The sequence below is a fragment of the Halichoeres trimaculatus genome, unplaced genomic scaffold (genome assembly GCF_033239565.1).
Source record: "Halichoeres trimaculatus isolate MK-OKI-2021-1 unplaced genomic scaffold, fHalTri1.1 fHalTri1_scaffold_36, whole genome shotgun sequence".
NCBI lineage: Eukaryota > Metazoa > Chordata > Actinopteri > Labriformes > Labridae > Halichoeres > Halichoeres trimaculatus.
In genome coordinates this window covers 430,371-444,408 of record NW_027437214.1, presented here as the reverse complement: position 1 = coordinate 444,408, position 14,038 = coordinate 430,371, and the positions used below count along the sequence as shown (strand labels likewise).

Sequence of the window (14,038 nt, the reverse complement as noted above, 5' to 3'; positions counted from 1 at the left end):
AAGAGAGAAACAGTGAGCATTAAACAAAGACTTTGACTCTATGGTAACCTGTATGATGCTAACCTGCTGATTGAACAGCTCATTGATATGCAATGGGCACAAAGACTGTTCAGCTTTCTTAACTGAAGTGTTGGAACAAAAAGACCAACCTGATCTTAACCATGATTTCACAGATGACCATAAAGAGGCGTTCAGGTCTCTATGTGGCCAACTTCATAGTCCCTGTCCTGTTCTTCCTGTGTCTGGACTTGGCCTCCTTCCTGATCTCAGAAAGTGGAGGTGAGAAGCTGGCTTCAAGGTGACTGTGCTGCTGGCTGTCACAGTGATGCAGCTGATTCTGAATGATATTCTGCCTTCTTCTTCAGACAGGATCCCATTCATAGGTAAAGGAGCTCAGAGTCCTGCACTAACTGATGGATCTTTAGCAGCACCTACTAACTCACTGTGAGCTCACTGATTGCTTTGCTCTTTCTGTCACTGCTTTCTTCTTTCAGCCGTCTACTGTATCGGGGTTTTTACTCTGATGATGCTGAGCCTCTTGGAGACCATTTTGATGATGTACCTGATGGAAAAGGACCATGTGTCCCAGGACCAAGAGGCAGATAAAGACCAAAGCCTGGATGAGGACTGCAGGGACCAAGCAGGAAAAGTCCATGAGTGCTTCAGAGGTGAGATTCAGCTCAACTAACATCAATATTAACAGAAAGCTTTCTGACTGAGAGGAGGAAACAGACAGCTGCTTCATTTGTGGAGCAGCAGAGTCTTTCTCCAGATCTTCCTCATGTAGAATCTATCATTATTTAGAAATTTTGGTTTAGCATTTCAACATATTGTTCTTTTACTTTTTTAGGGGCTCAGGCCTGGGACGAGCTTTGCCACAAGCTCTTCCATTTGTCCCTCTCTTTTATTTCTTCTTCTTCATCAATTTCTTCATCTCCCAGACAAAATTTCAGTGTGCTTCTCCTCCTAGGGCTTTCAGAGGACCCTGACAAAATATCTATCAAAACGTGGGGTTTGATCGGGAATGGTGTGGTATAACTTTTCTCATCATTTCATGAATTTTTGGCTGAGTTATTCACGAAAAAATCCCACAACGATTGAATGGGAATCTTCGACTGTCCCCCCTGAATTTTCTTTCATTTTGAGATGTTAAAACTTCAGCACGCTTCCATTTACAGACTCCATTTTTGCTTTAAAATGTTCACAAATGTTTCATATAGTCATGTATGACAATACTCTTAGTTATCTTTAACAGTGTTTGAGATTTTACAGTTTAGGCAACATAAACTTTTTAGGTTTCTCACTCAAACCTCAGCTCCTAGAGTACGGAACATCTTCAGCTAGAGTGAAGGGGGACTGCTGTTACAACGTTCGGCTCAGTGCTAGTTCAGACATTTTTTTATTCTTATTGTTATTTTGTGCTTTTTTTTTTGTTCCTCATCTCGCGCCTCCCCTGGAACTCTTTGGCGCCCCCCAGGGGAGGCGCGCCTCACACTTTGAAAACCGCTGCATTAGAGTCTTGAAATTCTCACTAACCAATCCTCTTTCTTCGAGCTATCACAGTCTCGACCAAGGCAGGTTTTTCAGACCCATGTCTAATCTAATACTCCTGCTTTAGATCAATGGACACAGAGGAGTTCCAATGTCTCCTTGATGCATCATCACCTCTTGATGCATCATCATCTTCATCACCATGGTAACCACACAACTGTGTGACGTAGAAATATTTATTTTTTAATCTGCCTAGAACCAACACACACGCACACACACACACACACACACACACACGCACACACACACACACACACACACACACACACACACACACACACACACACACACACACACACACACACACACAAAGGTACCTTTGCATGCACTGATAGCATTATTTCTACTTTACTGATTGAACCATATACTCTTACTTAAGCTTACTTTGCTTGCTCTCCTATTATTTGAATTTTGTTATAAAAACTAATACTATTCAAACTACCTTTTCTTCATCCTTAGCTACTTTAACCATTATTTCTACCACAGTTATAATTTCTTCTGCTTTTTCTTTCTTCCATTTCACATTTCTAGCTTTGTTCAGTACTTATGACAAGTTTATTTCACAGTTTCTTTCCTCAGCTTCTGCATTTTAACGTATTAGCTGCAAGGAAATGCAATTTCTCTAATTTAAGCTGTTGTCTCTTTGTTCAGGCTCTAAGCTGTCCCATGATTCTTTGCAGACATGGACAAATCCATACCTTGTGTGCATGTCTTTGACCAGTCCCCTGCTGAGACGCTTCCTGAGCTGCTGCCAGAGGTGAAAGAGGTCAGCATGAAGTTGTATTTCTGTCAAACTGCTGTGATCCTTCTCTGCTCTATGTTCTCTTTATCCCATAGATCCAGAGCCCCTAGAACAAACTCTGACTGAGCTTTAGAAAACAGCAAGAGAGCAGATGTAGAGGCCTTTGAAAGCAGTTCTTGATTTGTTGTTGCTAACTGATGGAAGTCTGCACATTTTGCTCATGACCCTCAATTCCAATCAGGGTTGAATCATTGCTGTGAAGGCAGCAATGCATTTGCAGCATATGTTACCAAAAAATGTTCCAAAAAAATGTACACTGCTCAAAAAAAAATAAATAAAGGGAACACTTAAACAACACAGTGTAACTCCAAGTCAATCACACTTCTGTGAAATCAAACTGTCTACTTAGGAAGCAACACTAATTGACAATCAATTTGACATGTTGTTGTACAAATGGAATAAACAACAGGTAGCATGACACTGAGTCTACAACCCACACAAGTGGCTCAGGTAGTGCAGCTCATCCAGGATGATACATCAATGTGAGCTGTGGCAAGAAGGTTTGCTGTGTCTGTCAGCGTAGTGTCCAGAGCATGGATCCCAGGAACACACAGAGCTACCAAGAGACAGGCCAGTACATCAGGGGACATTGAGGAGGCCGCTGGAGGGCAACAACCCAGCAGCAGGACCAAGGAACAGAAGGTGCACTGCCAGATCCCTACAAAATGACCTCCAGTAGGCCACAAATGTGCATGTGTCAGCTCAAAGGGTCAGAAACAGACCCCGTGAGGGAGGTATGAGGGCCCGACGTCCACAGTTAGAGGTTGTGCTTACAGCCCAGCACCGTGCAGAACGTATGGCATTTTCCAGAGAACACCAAGATTGGCAAATTTGCCAGAACATTCTGCTGCCTGCAACATCCCCCAGCATGAACTGTTTGGCAGTTTGTTTCTGCTGTTTTTTTTTTGTTTGTTTGGTTTGGTGTGTGTGTGTGTGTGTGTGAATTCCTGTGCGTCCACAGCCAGCCTCAAGCAGACACTCGAGAAACAGCAGATATAAGCACCTCAGTGTTGTCGTGTGCTTTCAGACCGGATGTTGCCACTTGGATCAGAGTCCTATTTAAACTTCTTGAACCCATGATTTTCACAGATTTTCCTTTTATTTCATCCATCCATCCATTCATTTAATCATTTATTCATGTTTTAAACATTCAGCCATTTAAACTTCTAAATTAAGTTATTAATCCCATTGATTCATCCATTCATTGTCTTTTCATCCAGTAGCTCATGACAGGTTTCTGCAGCATTCCGCATTCAGCAGTTTAGCACAAGCTTTTCAAAAGTTCATTCAACCATTTTCAGACATGTCTTCAGTCATTCATCTTCAGCATTCTGCAATAGCATTTCAGCGTAAGCTGCTTCAGTTTTCTGCATTCACAGCACAATTTATTCTGAAATTGTTTTTCTAGTGTGTAGTGTAACTGTCTGTGTCATCTTAAAGCCTTCCTCTAACTGCTCTAATATGCCGTGGTATGTTTTTTCAGGGCAGCAGCAGCTGGCTGACCCAGGAGATCCAGGATTTACAGAGTCTGAACAACGAGCTGAGGGAGGTTTTGAAGACAGTGGTTCTGCTTCTCAGCAGCAGGAAGGAAGAAGAGGAGCCCGGCTACTGGACCACAAAGACCAAAAAACTGAACCGGATTTACTTCATTGTTTATCTCCTGGCTGCCAGTGTGTTCCTGGGATCTGTGTTTTCAGTTTGGCTCCATGAAGACAATAAAGAAAAACAAAATGAAGACAAACAAAATTAAAAAAAAGAATCAAGAGGAGCTAAAAAGACAACAAGGTAGTGGTCAGCAGTAGCACAGATAATAGCCTCCAGAAGCTAATTTAGCTTGGAACAGCTCAGTCTGTCCTGCTCCTGTTGAGTCCTGCAGTTAACAACACCTGTGCTCAACTTGTTTACTGAGCTAGCAGGCTAACAACAAAAACAGCTAACTCGGACAATGCTTCTCCTTTAGCTATCAAATGAAAACTATGTCCAGCTAAACTAAAGTGTCAAGCTTAAAATGCTAAATTACAGAATTCATAGGCAAGAAATTTAGCTCATATCCTACTAGGGTGCATGGATGGAAGTTATTGTATGTTGTGAGCCAGTGGTGTTTCTATTTGATTTGATTCTCCATGTGTGGTCAGTAGACTTTCTGCTTCTTAAACTGTATTTATTTCTGTCCTGTATCATGTTGTAAATGTAAACCTAGTGTCATAATGCAGGCTTCAGCACACACTTTAATCTTCTGAACTGGAACCATGTTAAACCATTTTCCTCTGATTGAAGTAACTAAATAATGAAGCAGAAGGAAGTAAAAGAACGGGGTCACTTTCCAACAAGTGTTGTCACTGACAGGTTTATTTGTGAGGCAGAATTTATTCAGAGACATTTGAAATGTGATTTAAAGAGATTAAAGGAAGTGGAGGAAAAGAGGATAAATAAAGGTAGAAAACAAACCAACATCTTTATTTTAGAAAGAAGCAGAAGAAGAAAGTGATCCAGAGAATGGACAAGCCTGGATTGAAGCCTGAATTGAATTGGTGAGACATTTCACTGTCTCTCATTGTACAGCATGCACAGCAAGCTGCCATCTGTGGCCTACAGGCCATAGAAGCTGTCAAACAGGATGTAGGGAGCATGAAAATGTTGCTTTGAGAAAGAAAATCAAAGCCAAGCATGAGCAGTTAGTCATCAACTAATGACAACAACACTTTTTAAACACTGATATGCATCTATCTGCATCTATCTATCTATCTATCTATCTATCTATCTATCTATCTATCTATCTATCTATCTATCTATCTATCTATCTATCTATCTCCACCAGTCTATGTAAAGGTGGAATCCATGTAGTGCTTTAAAGAATATATAGCTTATTTATGCATAATTTCACCTTCGAAAATATACAAATATGCTTTACTAACCTTGTTGTTTAGATGTGCTAATTATGGTGGTATGCATTGCAAGACACTTGAGTGGTGGCTGGGGGTCCTGGGGTTTCATGGAGCACCTAGTGACCACAAGTGAAGTTAATGTTAATGAATGTTTAATGTTAATGTTTATGTTAATGTTTGCATCTCTATTGTTTTCTGTGTGTGTGTTTGTGCGCACGCATGTGTGTGTATCAGTTAGCTTATGAGGGTTCAAGGGACAGGAGAGAAGGCTCAGATTTTTGGAACTGATCCCTGCACTGGTTGTGGTAGTCAGGACTGTGTTAATTTTGAACCCAGAGATCTCTGTGAAACTATATTCTTGACATATTGTTAATAAATTTGTGCTCATCTGAGAACCAGGACGCCTCCTGATTGTTCCCCATTAGCAAACTGGGCGGAAAGAAGACAGAGGAGGATGGAGTCAGATGAATGATTTTAAGGTTTTTTTGTCAGACAGATTAGCACCACATTTCAAACAAGAAGTAATTTATGACAAAATATCAATTTGTACTGTTGTAATAATTTACTCATTTATATTACCTTATTCTTATCATATTTTAGCAGTTTTATTATCTATTTAGTTTCTTAACCCTAACCCTTTATATTTCTTATAATTTTAAAGTTTGTACTTTTTTTTCATTCCGCCTGTGACTGGCCCTGGCTGGGATGTGTCTGCCTAGTGGTGAACATCAACTTGGGCAGGTGGGAGGGGGCCTATGATAGCAATATGGAGGGGGGGGGGGGGGTGTCTATGAAAGTTTGTATGTGCTTTGCGGGAGTCTCGATGTGGTGGGGATGGGTAAGGGTTGTTTTTATACATGTAAAGCATTTTTTGCTACATTTTTTTGTATGTAAAGTGCTCTCTAAATAAGATTTGATTGATTGATTGATTTGCGCATCAGCTACAGTGGCCTGCATACGCTGCCACTGTTTGGCAAGTCATTGCAAGAGCAATTAATAAATTCCTAAAACCAACATGGCCGACGTAACGACAGAAGTGCAAAGCATTAAAGGAATATCTGTCCATTCCTTCTATTCTCAGATAACCTTGCAGGGGAAAAATAGACACATTAGGTAACAACTAAGGAGTTATATAACTGTTGAAATTTCCAAGTATTTATTTTGTTTTGAGAAAGTTGCTATTGTTCATCTGTCTGCTAAATTAAATATCATGCATCACTGGCTGTATTTCAATTACAATTCATACTATTACTGCAAGTTTGTTGTTCTTTTAAATCATCTACAGAAAGTTTTTGGCAGTGAATAAATTAATTTACATTAGAAGAATATATATTTTGCTTTTTTTTCTTTCTTTTTTAGAATGCACCAATATCAAACACAAATTACTTTTATCATAAGAGTAGCAATTAATGTCGTTTTGTTTTGTAAAGGTCGGATCCAGAGCCTGATAGAAAGGCCTACAGGATGGTTAAGCACATACACTGTAATGAATGGTTCTGTAGTCATTTACATTTTACTTAAGATATCTGATATAATTTAAATGTGTGTATATATATATATATTTATATATATATATATATATATATATATATATATATATATATATATATATATATATATATATATATGTGTGTGTGTGTGTGTGTGTGTGTGTGTGTGTGTGTGTGTGTGTGTGTTTGTGTGTGTGTATACAACATTATCAGGGAGATAACAGAAGTGTCATTCAACAGGTGAAGGTTTGTAATTTGGTCAAATAATGCAATGAAAGACATTTACAATGCAACGACAGTGTCTTGGACCACATTTTTTTTCAGCACAGCCAAGCATGACAGGTTTGAGTTTCGTAAACAAATGGCTCCATTAAAATCCCTAAATTTACCTCATGCAAGAGCTATTAGCCCAGAGCTGCCAAACCCACATTGGTTGCAACTGTGTCCGTGATACTTGTGCAAGCAGTTATCCTTTCACGTTGTCACTCATAACTAACTGACATGGCTCATCTTTATTGAATATTTTGTTATTCAATGTATGTCCTCACTTGCTGCTTGCTGACACTCTGTAGTCACCATAGACTGTATGTACAGTGGATAGCGTGGCTCCACCATTTCCAATTGTATGGTTTTAAAGCCAAAATGCCCCTCGCCACAAGCGCAGCCATTGTACTGTTTTGCAGCCAGAGTCTGCGCAGAAAAGAATATGAGGGTTAACCCTTGTATTGTGTTCGTGTCACCCCCCCTTACTTTGATGTTCGCGGTCAAATTTGACCGGTCTGGTTTAACTTCTCTTATATTAACACAAAAAACATAATTCAACTATAATCATCACCAGATTTTATTTAACACGCTTCCAATGATGTAAACAATGTCTCCAACTCATAGTGAGCATGTATGAATGCAGTCAGTATACAAAAAAATTGACACTGAACATTAGAAGAATTATCCAAACGGACCAAGTTTTTAAATGTAAGATTATGAAGGTGTCTGTGAAAAGATGTGATGCATTGTTAAGTCTGGAAAGTGTGGTTCCCGTGGAGGAATAGGCACATAAGCGTGGGAAAGAGGCATATTACAGAAACAAACACTTAATTGTTTTGTTTTATGTGCCTTTGAACAGGTATGATGCATTAGTTTGGAAAGTGGTTCACGTGGAGGGATAGGCACAACTTTTTCTCTCACCTTGTTTCCTGTTGTTCGTTGATGATGATAAGAGATTATGAAGAATGACTCAGTTCTCAATTTGATACTGAAATTTATTGATTCCAAGCCAAAAAATGTACACCAGGAGTAGGAGAAAGAATATGTCCCCTACATTGATAACTACTTTGTGTTGGATTTAAGGTATGCTTATGGTCAGTTCTGCAGTATTCTGCTTCTCTAGAGCTTAAGGATGAACATTTGAGGGTGCCAGGTTTGAATGTTTGTACCAATTTGGGCACAGCTATGATTGTTGCTATTGTGGCTGTCTGTTGTAATTTTTTTTCCCCCCTACATTTCATTCATTTACCATAAAAGGTCTTTGGGGAGTCTTAGTTGACACAGACGTTTTATTTATTTGAAAGATAAAGTTTTGGGAACAATTTTCAAAGTCTTTGGTGTGTGTGTGTGTGTGTGTGTGTGTGTGTGTGTGTGTGTGTGTGTGTGTGTGTGTGTTTATTTTTTTCTAAAAGAGTTCAACAGTAGCATTCTCTGTATGTCACAGGGTGCTTGAAATACTGTGTCTTTAATAATTTGATACTTTTGTCAAGTATTAAATGTCTTATCTTTATTTAGTTATATTTATTCTGTATTTTCTGATCAACCAATTACAGTCGCAAACTAAAATGTAGATCACAACAAAAACATGAACGAAATTCCCAAGCAGTTATTTTATTTACATTTTAGATGATTTTATTGGGTGAATATATAAAAATTAGTACTACTTAATTTTAGATCATTTATATGTTGGATTTAATCTTTTATATCACTATATTTTACTAATTTAGTTGTTTTTGTGAGTGATATCTTTTTTTTTTTTTGCTTACTGTTTTTTGTGCTTTATTTGACTCAATATAGATGGTTAATTCTTAAGCCACTTAGTCAGGGCCACTAAGTTCAACCAGATGAGTTTGTAGGATGAAGACGGAGATTTGTAAAACTATACATTTTAAGAAACCTTATAATGTAACATATCAGTAAAGCAATGTTGCCATTTTTCCTGAGATTGTTATGGCAGCCATCTTGGAGCTTTGAAAATAGCTTCTTTCAAAAACAAATTTCTCCATATCTTACCTCCTAGATTACCTAAATTCATGATTTCAATGTTTGAATCTACATTTTAGGGGGTGTTACAGCCCTGCTCATAAGGCTGCAACAAATAAAGGGGAGGACACAGAAGGCAACGTTTTAAGCTTGTTCGGGCGTTTATAAATTAAACAATAAATCAAACTGTTATATCACTGGAGTCAGTAAATGGATGGTGTGCTGTCCGTGCGTGTGTGCTTGTGGGAATCAGTAAGAAACAGATGTATGTAAGTGTTGAAATGCGTGTAGGTGCAATGTGGCTGCTGCGTGGCCGGCTGAAGGATGTCGGATGGGTTCGAGAGAGAGCGAGGCCGCGGCGGAAGTCCGCCTTTTATAGTCCAGGAACACACTGTGCCCTAGTGATCACCAGAACACCTGCTGCTGCACCTCAAATTGAAAAGTATATATATTAACCAGTAAGGGACCGTAACAGGGGGCAAGGAGTCCAATGGAGCTGACTACACTTTAAATTAGACATGTATGGGTGGGTATTTAGCATTTTAATTATGTCTTAGAGTGTTTTACATGATAAAATAGCTGGCTGTTTTGATTGAAACATGCCCGGCTTTTTTTTTCTTGTATTTTGTGGAATGGTCCCCCCAATAAAATAAAAAGAGGCGTATATTTTCAGTTCACTCGATATGATACCTTCAAAAACTGAGCACAAAAAACCTGATGCATGAAGTAACAGTTTTGACACTTAAATTGATGTAAAGGAAAGAGAATAGAGGTGTAGTAGTGTAATAGAAAAAATGTTATCTCTCTAGTTAAACTTCACAGCTTACGATTAATACAGAATACAATATTAATTTAGACACCAATTACAAGAGCACCAATCACAAAAAATCAACAAGAAAGTGACCAATCAACACAAGGCTGTTATAGCAGTACTTTGCTTCCCATAATCATAACATCACACATTGTTGCATAGAATTGGCATAATGAAGCAATCAGGTCACCACGACAATACCTTGTATCCTAATTGAATGCTGATTTACTGGAGCTCAACTCTTATGTTACCCTAATTCAAGATTCCACTGGCTTTGACATCATCAATGGAGCCCAGATTCAATGATACACCGTGGCAACAGAGAGGAGAAGGGACATGTTTTTCACCCCAATTCAACGACAAGTTTTAATGCGCTCATATGAAGAGTTCCAGCACATTTTTAGAAAAAAGAGAAACACAGCTGCAGCTGCAAGAGAGGGAGAGACAACATGGGAGAACATTGCTGCTCGGGTCAATGTGTTAATATAAATGTAGTCCTTTGCAATCTCAATAACATAACAGGGACAATCTGTTTGAATTTAATGAATCAAACTATTCAATATGTGCATAGTAATTAGTTCAATTACTTTAATTTAGATGCAATGCTATGGAGCTGAAGCACACTTGGCAGCAGCTAAGAAAGAAATATAATAACATTGTTCAAGCAGGTAAAGGCTTAGCATAATCTCAATGGGAGGGTATCTATATATGGATATTAAGTGGCTGATTGACTGTGTAGTGTTTTTTTATTTTAAAAATAATGCTGTTGTCACACACATAAATGGCTTTCTCATCAATATCATGTTTTGTTAAATAACTAAGCATATTTCAATAACACAGACTTCTACTCAGCCAACAGAAAGAAAGGGAAAACCACAAAGACTGGTAAAAGCTGTGTAATGGTGAGGCAAACTTTTCTGCCTGCTCTGCATACAGTTGCCTTACTTAGATTCTAAGCATGTCAGCGTTATACAAAAAAAACTTCTGCTTTCGAAGAAAGAGACATGGTGCAATGCACAACATCTGCTATGAGTGAGCACATGACTGTGAGCAGTAATGCTGCAAGTTTAAGGACGGATCAAGTTGTGTACATAAATGATTGACAGAGACATGAAACGGTACTGCTCAAAAAGATAACTGTTTGAAATTGAGAGTATATCTATGTGTGGTTATGCTACGCCTTCATCCACAGAATTGTTGACAAAAGGATGTCAGTGAAAAAGGTCTGTAGCATGCATTGTGCCTGATACACTACTGACTCTGATTTTTATCAATGACAGACGGCTACGTCAAAACTGACTGAATGTCAGTTGCTGACTGAATAGATGAAGAAATGAAATGGGGTGTGGCTCTGGAAGAGGGCGGAAACAGAGAAAAACTCCAAGCTCAGTGAGAAAAACCTCCTCCTGACCAGGTTAGATCAAGAGGGTCAGTTGCCAGAGTAACAGACACAGAGTTTTAGTTACACCTCTTTGTGAAACAGACTTGAGTTTCCCCTCTTTCTCAGGTTTGATTAACCTCCCTTTCTGAAACCAAAAACCCAGAGTTTCCCCTTTTCCAGAGTTAATAGACTCGTTTTCATCAAACCTGCTTTGAGAAACGGACCCCAGGTATGTTGCTATATCAGTGTAATGTTGATGCTGGGCCTACATGGCATGGCCAAGGTAACTCTAGTTAGCAATTGCATTGTGTCAACTGCAAGGTCAATTGTATTTTCAGAAGGAGTAAAATCATGTCTTAATAATATTACTTGTCAATGATATTTGATAGGGAGTAGCTGTGTACTCAGCAGGGATACATAAGTCTACAGTGAGCCAGGCTTTGTCTCAGATCCAGGTAAGTTGCTTTATCAGTATAATGTTGATGCTAGGTCTACATGGCATGGCCAAGGTAACTCTAGTTACTCTGCGGTCACGTGAGTGTGTGGTATCACTTCCGGTTTTTCCTTTACTCTGTGTACAGCACGGTCGTGTCGTTCCCTCTCAATCTATCTTTGTTGTTTTCCCTGTTACGGACTTTCACTCTTTTCAATCTTGCCATCTTATCGATCTATAGTAGTTTACACCAAGCACTCTGCCTTTTTTCCCACAAGGGTGTACACTTTTTCGGTGTTTCTGACGACTGGTTTTCCTGTTAGCCTTTTAGCTCCCCAGCACTAGTGATGTCTTCTCACTCTAGCTCCAGCTCTCACTCTGACTCTCCTTCTGCGGCTCGTTTCTGCCCGATGTGTCAGATGTTTAGTTATTCCTCTTCCTCCTTTACGGATAATTATATTTATTTTAAATGTAGCTTATTTGTAGCTCTGGAGGCGAGGGTTTCTGAATTGGAGACGCGGCCCCGCACCGAAGCTAGGCCACATTTAGCTAATGCTAGCCAGCCCCCTGTAGCCGGTGCGGGCCGTCTTAGCTTAGCCTCCCCCCCGGCAGATCCCGAGCAGCCGGGATGTAGTGGCTGGGTGACCGTGAGAGGGAAACATAGCCGCAAGCATAAAAATCGCACGCCGGACAACCGTAACGTTCACATTTCCAATAAATATGCCCCTCTTAGCAACACACCTGCTAAGAAACTCAACACTTTAGTGATTGGTGACTCGGTAGTACGGAATGTGAAATTAGCGACGCCAGACACCATAGTTCAGTGCCTCCCGGGAGCAAGAGTGGGCGACATTGAGGGCAACTTAAAACTGCTGGCAAAGGATAAACGTAGATTTCGTAAGATAGTTATACATGTCGGCGTTAATGACTCCCGACGTCGCCAGTCGGAAGTCACAAAGATTAATGTGGAGTCGGTGTGTGCTTTGGCCAAAACTATGTCGGACTCCGTAATTTTCTCTGGCCCCCTGCCAAACAGGGCAAATGATGAGATGTTTAGCCGTATCTCCTCATTCAACCGCTGGCTGTCGAACTGGTGTCCAGATAATGGCGTGGGTTTTATAGACAACTGGCGATCCTTCTGGGGCAAGCCTGGTCTAATTAGCCGAGATGGCGTTCATCCCACTCTGGATGGCGCAGCTTGTTTAACTAGAAATCTGGCTGATTTTATTAGTTTACCCATCTGACAACTCAGAGTGGAGACTAGGCAGCAGAGCAACAGTCCTACACGCTCCTCTGCGTTTCCCTTAGTGCAGTTTCCCAACCACTCCTGTTGTAACATAGAGACTGTGTCGGTTCCCCGACCGAGACCCTTTTTCTATAAAAATAAAAATAACAATAACAACAATAATTATTATAACAACAACAACAACTGTAATAATAATAATAATAATAATAATAATAATAATAATAATAATAATAAAGGAGTGAATTATGATAATCTTATAAAAATTAAAACTTCCGGTGCGGATGAACCACATGACGTTAAAGTCAAATGTGGTTTGTTAAATATTAGATCTTTATCATCTAAAGCTGTGCTAGTTAATGAACTTATATCAGATTATCACATTGATTTACTTGCTCTGACTGAAACCTGGCTGTGTGAGGGCGAATATGTTAGTTTAAACGAGTCCACTCCTCCCAGTCACCTTAATACTCATAACCCTTGAGACACAGGCCATGGGGGGTGAGTGACAGCTATCTTTAACTCTAGCTTTAATATTAGCACTAGACCTAAACTAGGCATTAGCTCTTTTGAAAGTCTTTTTCTCAGTTTCTTGCATCCAGCTGTAAAAACCGCACAACCGTTTTTGTTTGTTATCGTCTACCGGCCTCCTGGCGTTTACTCTCAATTTCTCTCCGACTTTTCAGAGTTTCTTTCTAATATCGTTCTTCTTTCGGATAAAATTATCATTGTCGGTGACTTTAATATTCATGTGGACGTCGTTGACAATAGTCTTTGTATTGCCTTCATGTCTTTACTGGATTCTTTTGGTTTCACACAGTATGTGAACCATCCTACTCATCGCTTTAACCACACCTTGGATCTTGTTCTTGCTTATGGCGTGGAACCTGTCAACTTGGCTGTCTTACCGCAGAATCCTCTTCTGTCGGATCATTTCTTCATTACTTTTGAATTCTTGCTGTCGGATTTCTCACCTGCGAACAAAATCATCTTGTCCAGGAACTTGTCTGACAGAGCTGTAGACATTTTTAAGGAAGCTATTCCTGCTGCCTTGAATTCTTGCTCTACTTTTGCAGAGAGCTCTTGTGCTCCCTCTCAGCTTGATCAACTTGTTGCGGATACCACGGGTTCTCTTCAAGCCGTCCTCGATTCAATTGCTCCGCTCAGACAGAGGACTCTCAGACGACATCGTTCC

At 39.7% G+C, this 14,038-nt stretch overlaps 2 protein-coding genes across 2 annotated transcripts; both read left to right on the top strand.

Moving 5' to 3' along the window:
* Positions 1-161: 161 nt before the first annotated feature.
* LOC141786508 (uncharacterized) lies at positions 162-5,088 on the top strand. The gene is made up of 4 exons (XM_074665124.1): positions 162-279; positions 495-668; positions 2,232-2,317; positions 3,837-5,088. The coding sequence occupies exons 1-4, from the start codon at positions 162-164 to the stop codon at positions 4,101-4,103; spliced, it is 645 nt and encodes a 214-aa protein (XP_074521225.1). The 3' UTR covers positions 4,104-5,088.
* Positions 5,089-12,010: 6,922 nt separating this feature from the next.
* Positions 12,011-12,844, top strand: LOC141786507 (uncharacterized). The gene has a single exon (XM_074665123.1). It carries the CDS (start codon positions 12,011-12,013, stop codon positions 12,842-12,844), a length of 834 nt encoding a protein of 277 aa, XP_074521224.1.
* The last annotated feature ends 1,194 nt before the right edge of the window (positions 12,845-14,038 follow it).